Genomic DNA, 10,339 nt, shown 5'->3' with positions numbered 1-10,339 from the left:
AAATCAACCGCCAATCCAGCTAACATATCCAGCAGCTCCGGCAGGGCTGATGAAAAGTAGCAGGGAGACAGGTATGTAACAAAAAGGCCCACCTGAACTCCAAGGCCCCATTTCACAAAAAGGGACTCACACCCGCCTATCTGAGGCACAGTGACCTCCTGTGGTCTAAGACTTTCCCTAATAACCACAGCTGCCACCCCCGCCCCTGCCCTGGGCTCTCAGCTGGTGAAATGCCCGGAAGCCTGGTGGGCATAATTCACTAAGGGGAACACCCCCCTCATGGCCCAACCAGGTCTCCGTAATGCATGCCAGGTCTGCTCTACCCTCTTGTATGAGGTCATCAAAGAGGGGAGTCTTATGTACCACAGACATGGCATTAAGCAACACCAGCCAGAGACCAGGGTCCTGTAATCCCGGGCACCCAGGGGTGTGAGAAGGATGATGAGGGTCGGAACGTGTGACCGCTCTTAAACAGCAGACCCGCGTCCCCTGAACATAATTTGGCCCTTGGCCCCCACCATATCTGCCTCTCCCACAAACAGTGGAGATGGTGAATCCCCCAATGGAATGGCTTAATGTCTCCCCCGGAATCCCAACCCTTCCCAGCACTCCCGAACCATGCCCATTAGTTAGCTCTGGCCTGTGCCCTGGCAGACTCTCCCCCAAGCCTGTCTGAGCAATCTGTATCAACCCCCACACCCTCCCCTTAAAATTTGATTTAAAACCCCCTGTGAAAAACCCCTAAGGAATCTCTTCTTCGCATGCCACCTCTTAGGATTCCAAAATCCGTCATCAAGGAAGCGTCTTGATAGGCAAGAAGGCCATCCCCGGGAAAGGGGGAGTTCCCGAAGGGAATAAAGTTCTGTCGCAGTATAGCATAGAGGAGAGTGTGGCATCAACCAAATGGGATGACATCACAGGGAGATGGAACAAGGAGATGACATGTCCATGGGGGGCAGCCAACAGTGTTCAAGGGGGGTAGCGGGAAACTGCTGCTGGGCACACCCACGCCGGCTGCAGAGATCCCAAGCTGGGCGATCTGCCGCCGCTGCCACTGAGCATACCACACCAGCTTCAGAGACCCCACGCTGGGCGTTCCGATGACCACACATATGCCAGCTGTGTTCAAGGGGGGTAGTGGGGAAGCTGGTGCTAAGCCCATCCACGCCGGCTGCAGAGATCCCAAGCTTGGCGTCCCTCCGCCACCAGTGAACACACCCACATCGGCAGCCACTGACGCTCTTCCTTCTCCTCTCACCGCCAGCTGCCCCCTTTCACTCACAATGTTCCGGCTATGAAGCAGCAAATCTCAGCTCAAGGGTATCCCCGAGGTCCCAGGAAGTTCTCATAGCTAGACCTGGAACCAACGATGGAATAGGGTACCCCTGCAAGCCCCCGAGAAGGATAATCATCTCCCCGAAGCTCTCCTCAAACATGACAGGACACCATCTTGGGCATGCACATAGCGGAGAGAGAGAGAGACAGAGAAAGAGAGAGAGAGAGAGAGAGAGAGAGAGAAAGAGAGACCTAGACAAGGTCAGGCTCTTCCCCTGGTTGTGGCATGCAGAATAGAAGGTTAGATATTTTAAAAGATAGAGAATCACAAAGGATTAAATATGTGTCAGAGATTTCTTCTCATTTGACAGTCTTTCACCTCTCACAATTTACACTGCTGCCCTCATTCTGTTAATAATCTGAAATATTATTGCATGTGATATGATAACTGGTCCTGGAGGAAGCTATTGGGTTCTTAATGGCCAATTATATTAATGAGCATACATGTCTGTTTTATTTATATTTGCTAATTGTGTAAATAAACACACAGAAGTCATTTTTATTTTGGTGCACAAGTCTCTTGAGAGAAATAAAACAAAATTAATAAACATTCAAAGAGAAATATCTATGACTACAGAGAGATGTTTCACTACATGAAAATAAGTAGGACAGCATTGACAGTGGTCGAGAGAAATTTGTAGAGATTTCTGTGTAGACTTTAAAAAATGAGTTAACTACATATTTAACATTGGTACCATTTCTCTATGATAATTATGAGGAATAAAAAATTGTTATAATCAGCAGAAATTTGGAGAAAACCTTCAGGCATGAACTGATCACTAATAAAAGTATCAGTGTTGACAAAGTTATCTCATCATCTATCTGTATATCAGTAAAAAAAATGCATGGTAAGATTCCTATATCTCTTTTTATTTCTCTGGTTTTAAACAAGTTAAATATTATCACTGAAAATGTGTTTGGCATTTGACATTTGAAAAAAAAATGCTGAGATGTCAAAGTTCAAAGGTATAATAGGTTGTGTCTCATTTTCTGTCAAAACTCCACTATGGACTTCATTGTTTTGTATTGAGTGCGATACTGCCTTTTCAAGTGGAATGTTCATTTCCTTCTGATTGCTGGATATGGGGAATTATTAATTTATTGTACCAATATTTGATGCTTTTGATTATATTTCAAAATAGTACAATTGTCTCTTTATCACCAAGTGAATACCAACATTTTTATTTAGCAATATGTCATTAAACAAATGTGTATTAATTTTATATATTACTTTCAAGGGTTTTTATCAAGTGGTGAAATTATTTTTTTATTACTGGTTCTGTGGGTTTCCTTGGTGAGCATGGCAGGGGGAGGATACTGCAAAATCACCATTCCAACCCCACTCTGGGGCTAGCCAGAGGTGGCATTTGCCAGTTCTCTACTCAAAATTTCCACTATTGGTTCTCCAGGACCTGCCAGAACCTGCTGGATTTCACCCCTCGTTTTTATTCTGTTATTTTAGCCCAATATGTGTTAGAGAGAATACCCCCCGCCCCCCAAAAAAGCCCACCACCACCACTTACATAAATGCTCATTTGTGAAATTATAATTTTACAAGGAGCAATGTCTGCTCTTTCCAAGTAACATACATAGCAAATTATGTTTACATTTATTGGTAAAATTTACATTGCCTTTCTTCTAGAAGCACGAAGCGCCATAGATATTTTTCCCATTTTCCAACACTACCACAGTCCTGGTGTGCAGAGACATTACAATGGGCCAAATTATTCTGAGTAAACTTTCATTTATGAAAATAGACTTGAACCAGTGTTGTTCTACTTCCTAGCCAATGCTTTTGATAACTACATGAGATAATACAACTGAAAAGAGGATGGAAGGAAAAATGTGAGGTTGGTAGTTGGTCCTATAGCTCAGGTGGGCAAAAATTGAAAAATTATTTTTATCCTCATTTTATATCCCTGTTTTCTGAGTTCTGATTCTCTTTTCATTCTCTCCATGGTTTATGTTTCCTAATGTTTTCATATCTCAACAAATATCAAAATGCCACCTCCAAAATTTTATCTAACGGAATTCCCCTCCTTTCTTTGCAGTTATGCCAGCTGGTCATAAATAAAGCATGGAGAACCAAACCACAGTGCCTTATTTTCTGCTTCTGGAATTCTCAAACAATCGACATCTGCAGATTTTGCATTTTTTCTTCTTCTTTCTGTTATATGTGGCAACTGTTATAGCAAATCTTCTCATCATCTCAGCAGTTGCCATTGACCATCGACTACATAGCCCCATGTACTTCTTTCTCATGAATTTGAGTCTGCAGGATCTGGGTATTGTTTCTGTCATTGTCCCCAAATCCATGATCAATTCTCTCATGAACACAAGACACATCACATACTTTGGTTGTGTTACTCAATACTTTCTCTTTCTCTTCTTTGAAATTTGTGATTTCTTTCTACTGACAGTTATGGCATATGATCGGTATGTTGCCATTTGCCATCCTCTGCACTATGAGTTGGTGATGAATTGGAAATACTGTACTGAAATAATAATTCTAGTGTGGGTTTCAGGTCTCCTCTGTGGAATGCTGCATACCACTGGCACTTTTTCCATCCTTTTTTGTTCTAATGTGGTCAACCAATTCTTCTGTGAAATTCCACAATTGCTGAATCTATCCTGCTCTGGCATAAATCGACTTGAGTTTGGAATTCTTGTGGCCAATGTCATTGCTTCACTAGGCTGTTTTACTTTTATAGTTGTATCTTATGCTGTGGTATTCAAGACAGTGTTAAGAATCCCTTCTGAAAAAGGAAGGCAAAAAGCTTTATCTACTTGTATTCCCCATCTTACTGTAGTGTTTATGTTAGTATGTAGTGGATGCATTGCCTATCTGAGACCTTCTTCTAACACTCCATCTTACTTAGATATTGGATTGACTGTTCTGTATGCCCTTCTTCCACCCCTGTTCAATCCAATCATCTATAGCATGAGAAATAAGAATATCAAGCATGTCCTTTCTAAACTGTGGAGATTCTGACAATTTATTTTGATATTTTTTATATTCTATTCATTATATTTTTTTTATTTTTTCCTCTCTTTTCATTTACTCATGTGAAAATATGATATAATGTGCTACTTGGAATGGAGGCAACATTTAGCCAATGTCCTGCTTATATAATTACTGCTAATGTACTTTACAGATGCTAAATATGGATGTTTGGCAGCTCTGGCATCCTACACATTAATCATTCTTTATGTTTAGTGAAGTGAATATCAAAGTGTAATGTGACTGAGGGAAACAGGTAACAATAGCAATATCACTAATATTTATATACTGCCTTTTCAGTGCTTTACAGTCCTCTCTAAGGTTTTTAGACAGTCAGCATATTGACGCTAACAAACTGAATCTTCATTTTACCCACCTCAGAAATATGGAAGGCTGAGTCAACCTTGAGCCAGTGAGATCCGAACTGCCAAAATGCTGGCAGCCAGTCATCAGCAGAAGTAGCCTGCAGTAATGCATTCTATTCACTGTGCAACTGCAGCTCATAGTAAAATGCAGAAGCAAAATGCCGAGGAGGTTTAAATAGGTTATATTTTTCATGTGATTTCCTGTATGAAATGGCTCCCCTCTAATGCTGGTCCCTCTAATGCTTTAAGAAGAGACTGGACTCCTGCTTGAACAGGGGGTTGAACTAGAAGACCTTCAAGGTCCCTGCCAACTCTATTCTGATTGATTGATTTGTCCTTAATATGGCTAGCTAAAATTTCAGGGTTTCTAAAATAGATAGTCCTCTATAAGACTTCCCTCCTGGAATGGTCATTTCCTCAGAAATTTTGATATTTTGTTCCTTTCTGCCAGCCTCAAGTCTGGCAACTGCTTGGATAAATCACTATATTTTTCCTGGCAACATTTTTTTTTCAGAAGGGGTTTGCCATTGACTCATTTCAAAGTCTGGCAGAAAGGGACTGCCATTAAGAAGACGCATGATTCTACTAGAATATCAAAAAAGCTTTCAAGAGTTTTACAGTTTAATACAAAATGGAAAAGATAGGGCATGTTCTCTGGTTCAATAGTTGTGGAAGGGAACAAGGAAACCAAGGATGATATCTTATTGAAATGTCCTTGAGAAATACTGAATTTCATCCAAACATCTCTGCCACTACACTTACAATATACTATTCACCATGTACTTTGGGGCTCATTATAAATGCATTTGTAGGTACTTTTTGAATCCTAGGTGACATATGTAACTTACTTAGAGGAAAATGAGGGGCTTTCAGCTAAAGGGATGTAAAAATTTCTTATACATTGATAGTGCTCTATTGGATTTTGCAGTCTTGTTCTCTTGCTTTATCTGTGGATATTTCTCCTCTACATTATACAACTGTTCTAGTTATGATTTTGCACTGCTTTGCTAAATGAACTCAACTTTTTAGGAGGATGTGATTATTTCATTCTAATCCATGAACCTCCTATTTTTCTTTTGTGTGGAGAAAAGGAATGATTCCATATCTCTTTAAGTATCTTCCTAATTTGTAATGCCACTTGCATCTGAGGATGTTTGTCTGTGTAAGCCTTGGTTTTGTAAAAAAGCCAGCATTGTATCAAGGGTAAAGATAAAGCAGATATTAGATTTCTGCAAATCTGTTTATGAACAATTTTCCCTATGTCTTCACCAGATTGTCGAAGTCATGAAGAGATAATAGGAGAAATTGCTTGGGATGTTTTATTATTAGACACAGTTCCCATATCACATTAAATAAGGATCAATGGTTTTACTGTGGAAAATATCTATAATCAGTTGGAATTTCAAAACAAAGTCATGAATCACAATTATAAAAGTTATTAACTACATTCACAACAGAATACTAATCCCAAGATCAAATCAAAAGTCAGCATTCTATTAAAGATAAATTTTAAAAGGCAAATTGAATATACAACAAAACCCATGTTAGTTACCCAGTGCAACAGTACTATAAAATCCATATTGCAAATATTACAATAATCCATCTTACATGGGAGTCAGTTCCCTACCTTATAGTAATTTGCCTACTACTTAAAATGGCTTGTTTGCATATCTGAGATCTCCCACTAGCGTGCCAAATTATTTAGCTTTAGGATTATTTATCACATTTCATACCAAAAGACAAGGTATGATGTTTTACCATAATTCTCTCTTTTCCTCTCTTTCTGTCTCTGTCTGCACTTCCCTCTCTCTTTTGCTTTCTGCTTTCACTAAGTCTAAAATTACAGTGTCCCAAATTGTATTTAATTTGATTTCCCACTTCTGCTACTTACTAGTGTAACATTTCTTTTTATTATAAATGAAACATTGAAACATGGATTCAGACTGTGATAATATTCAAATAATTTAACAACTGGTTCTGTGACCTAATGTCTGACTGGGTAGGCATGGCTGTGTGGGCATGTGACTGGGTGGGAATGGCTAACTTGATGTCACTCACTTCAAGGGGCATTTTGCCTCCCATGGCCCCTCATGACTGTAGGGATGCTGCAATGGTCATAAGTGTGAAAAAAGGTAGATCGATAAAGGGAGAGAGAGAGAGAGAGAGAGAGCTAGAAAGAGAAACAGATAGATAAAGAAATACAGTGGGTAGGTAGGGGAGAGAGAGAGGGGGGGAGAAATACAGTAGATAGGTAGGGAGAGAGAGAGAGAGAGTAGGTAGGTTGATAGCAGTGGTGGGTTTCTGCCAGCTCGCACCAGTTCGGGCGAACCGGGTTGTGAAATTCAGCAAGCCGGTGAGAGGAGGTTCAACCGGTGGACCCAGAAGTAACTTCCGGGAACGCATGCACCGGCCCTGTCACTCGATTGCCTTTGCTGTCCCATCGCAGCTCACTCGTTACCCTGCCTGTCCACACTAAACTAGGCTAGCCTAGCCCACCGCTCACTGATTGCCTTGAGTACAGAAGATCATTGAGCGGGCTGGAGGCAGCCTGTTTAAAAGTGTAGTGACCATGGACAACATTCCTCTTTTGAAAAGAGTCTTTCTCTTTTGAAGACTTCTCGTTTCAAAAGAGTCTTTCATTCTGGAGCAGCTGTCGCATCTCGCTTGCTGACTGGGTCCTCCATTTCAACTCCCTTCGCCTTCCAGGAACTTGCTGCTTCCCTCCGGTAAGCAACTAAGCATGAGGAGGGGGGGGCAGAGGGACTCAGGAGGCTAGCTTATGCCAGCTTGCAAAAGCTACTAGCTGGCATACACAGTGTGGCCAAAAGTGGGTGGGCGGTGGTGGAGGTGGCAGTGGCGGCCTAGCTTTTGTGAGAGAAGGCCTTCAGGCCTTCTATAGCAAAAGCCACAGGCTGGTTTATGCCACACGGGCGAAAGCGGGGCAGCGGCAGTGGTGGTGGCCTAGCTTTTGTGATGGAAGGCCTTTAGGCCTTCCCTAGCGAAAACCATGGGCTGGCGTATGCCACGCAGCCGAAAGCAGGAGGGCAGTGGTGGCCTAGTTTCACCAAAGCTGTGGGCTGGCAACCGCCACATGGCCAAAAGCAGGTGGGCAGTGGCCTATTGCCAGCCACAAACAAGTTACACTTCATCACATATTTGGAGCCAGATTACTGGAACATTGAAGATATAGTCATTCCATGGACTGAGGCAGAGGAAGCATTGGTTGCATTTGGCAGTATTTTTAATTATGCAATTAATTTGAACAACTACAGAGATTTTTTGGGGGAAATGTGCTGAAAAACCAGAGAAGTACAAAATTCCTGACAGTATCAGAAAAAGTAGAGATATTGTCAGGACAATTGCTCTTAGTTCAGCAGAGGCAGAAAAGGGGTTCTCAAAAATGAACCTCATATGTTCAGTGCAAAGAACACACCTAATTGTTCCAAACATAAGTAATCTGATGGTGATTAGTGTTGTTGGCATACCAGTTGAGAGATGGGACCCAATTACTGCAGTGAAAGTTTGGATCAGAACAAAGCATCACACTGCTGATGATCCATGAGTAAAGACCAGGAAAGCTGCAATAGAGGAATCTGGAAGCGTAAGAACAGTGTGGAAATATCAACATCCAGGAAAGCAATAACACAAGTAAAAACTTGAGTGTATCTCTTTCATTGTGTTATTCTTATGTAAGGTGCAAGTGCAAGCAATTAAAGTCTTGATTTCTGTGTCTGTCCTTTGTGCAGGTTGTTTGAGCAAAGTGATAAGGTGGTGTGCAGAAGACCGGCAAGCCAGTGATCCTTCCTCTGTAAGTAGCTGTCTTTATTGCTGGGTATGCTCTGTGCCGTGTTCATCCTTGAGATAGTGAAGTGCAAGCAATTAAAGTCTTGCTTTCTGTGTCTCTCCTTTGTGCAGGTTATTGGAGCAAGGTGGTGGTGGTGGTGGTGGTGGTGGTGGTGGTGGTGGTGGTGGTGGTGGTGGTGGTGGTGCAGAAGACACAAAAGGGACAGTAATTTTCCTTTACTATTATTTTGTGTGCTGGTTTCATCACAATGCAGTGTATGCAATGAAAGAGTCATTTATGTGTCTCTTCTTTGTGCAGCCCATTCATTGGAGTCAGTGATACTGACGACTGGAAAGAACAGTCATCTTCCTTCTGTAAGTAGCTCTTTTATTGTTTTTGTACTTATTTTAATCTTATAGGAGTTCATCCATTGGGGCAAAGAATTTAGTGACATCATCTTGGCCACTCCCACCCAATCACATGACCAGCAAGCCACATCCGCCTGACCACATGGCTGGCAAGCCACTCCCACCTGGTCACATGGCCAAAAGCCACTCCCACAAAGGAGGCCACACCCACAGAGTAAGTTCCAAAAATTTTTGAAACTCACCAGTGCCTATTTGGGTTGATAAAATCATTGGGGGGGGGGGTAAAAACGAGAAAAAATGGCCTGTTTTTATGAAACAGCACTGTTTTTGTCAAATAAAATACATGCATAGTCTTATGAAGGCTCATAGAGTGCTGTTGGAGGTTGTGGGGGGGGGAATGGCCCACTTTTTGCTCATTTCTGCCCTCCCCAATCCCAGGAGCTCTCTTAAAGCCTCCATAAGGGTATGCATGGCCATTTTGGTGAAGGCATTGGGTGGCTTCCCAGTGTCTAAGACACACCAAGGTTTTCAGCCTCTTTTTTGAGGAAAAACGGTGTGTCTTATACTCCAAAAGTACAATATTTTTTGTGTAACTACAGGCATTCCACTTGGTTTCTGTAGGTTTTATGATATTTCTTTTCTCCATGTAATTGGCAATATTATTATCCACTTCTAGATATGTGGACATACCTAGCCAAGATCAATATCTGGTTTCTGCTGGAATGCTGCCATATTGAAAATGAGGAGGGATGCTTCTTGTGGGTATGCTTCTTGGAGTTGAATGTTTTGAATGCCTTCACATTTGTTGTAACTGCATGGGAATTAGGGTCGAGGACCGATCCATCAGGATGCATTCCCTCCAGCCAGTTCCAACCTGTTACCCAAGGCACCCTGAGGATGATCTGTTATCAACTTCCTACCTCAGAGTTCTCATGGTACCATATTGGCTATTGGTAGCACCATATTGGCTATTGGTGAGTATGTAGCACTGGATGAGGGTTGGCCAGGGGAAATTAGCTTAACATTTTGCACAAGAATCTCCAGACTCCACATGACTTTTCTGCTGTCACTTCTCTCAGTAAAAGTACAATGAACAATGATTTGTTTCAAGAGTCATGCTTTCCTAAGAAGATAGCTGAGAGAAGATAGCTGAAGCTCTTACCCTACATGTGGTATGTAGGATAGAGGGTGAGATTTTTAAAAACTGGAGATATTTGCCAGGGAAGTCTTGACACTTTTATTTTTCAACTCTCACAATTTACTCTGCGGCTATCATTCTGTTAATAATCTGATGTATTATTATTCTTTGTGATATGCTAACTAATCCTGGAGGAAGCTGTTGTGATCTTAATGGTCAATTAAATTAATGAGCACACAGAAGTCAGTTTTATTCACATTTGCTAACTATGTTAATAAGCACATACAAGTCAATTTTATCTGATGTACAAATCTCTTGAGGGAAATAAAATTAATAAACATTCTGAAT

General features: G+C 41.5%; 1 protein-coding gene across 1 annotated transcript; it reads left to right on the top strand.

The window, feature by feature from the left end:
* The first annotated feature begins 3,412 nt into the window (after positions 1 to 3,412).
* Positions 3,413 to 4,327, top strand: LOC148046188 (olfactory receptor 14A16-like). Its single transcript, XM_087711927.1, has one exon. The coding sequence runs from the start codon at positions 3,413 to 3,415 to the stop codon at positions 4,325 to 4,327; it is 915 nt and encodes a 304-aa protein (XP_087568053.1).
* Positions 4,328 to 10,339: the final 6,012 nt, after the last annotated feature.

Source organism: Thamnophis sirtalis, unplaced genomic scaffold, assembly GCF_051295495.1.
Source record: "Thamnophis sirtalis isolate CommonGarterSnake01/CBP01778 unplaced genomic scaffold, rThaSir2_p1.2 scaffold_4, whole genome shotgun sequence".
In the NCBI taxonomy this organism is placed as follows: domain Eukaryota; kingdom Metazoa; phylum Chordata; class Lepidosauria; order Squamata; family Natricidae; genus Thamnophis; species Thamnophis sirtalis.
Note: the sequence above shows the minus strand (reverse complement) of the source record. Positions and strands in the feature narration are given on the sequence as shown.

Coding starts and splice junctions, on each gene's coding strand:
- LOC148046188 (XM_087711927.1), top strand. CDS start 3,413: ATGGAGAACCAAACCACAGTGCCTTATTTTCTGCTTCTGGAATTCTCA.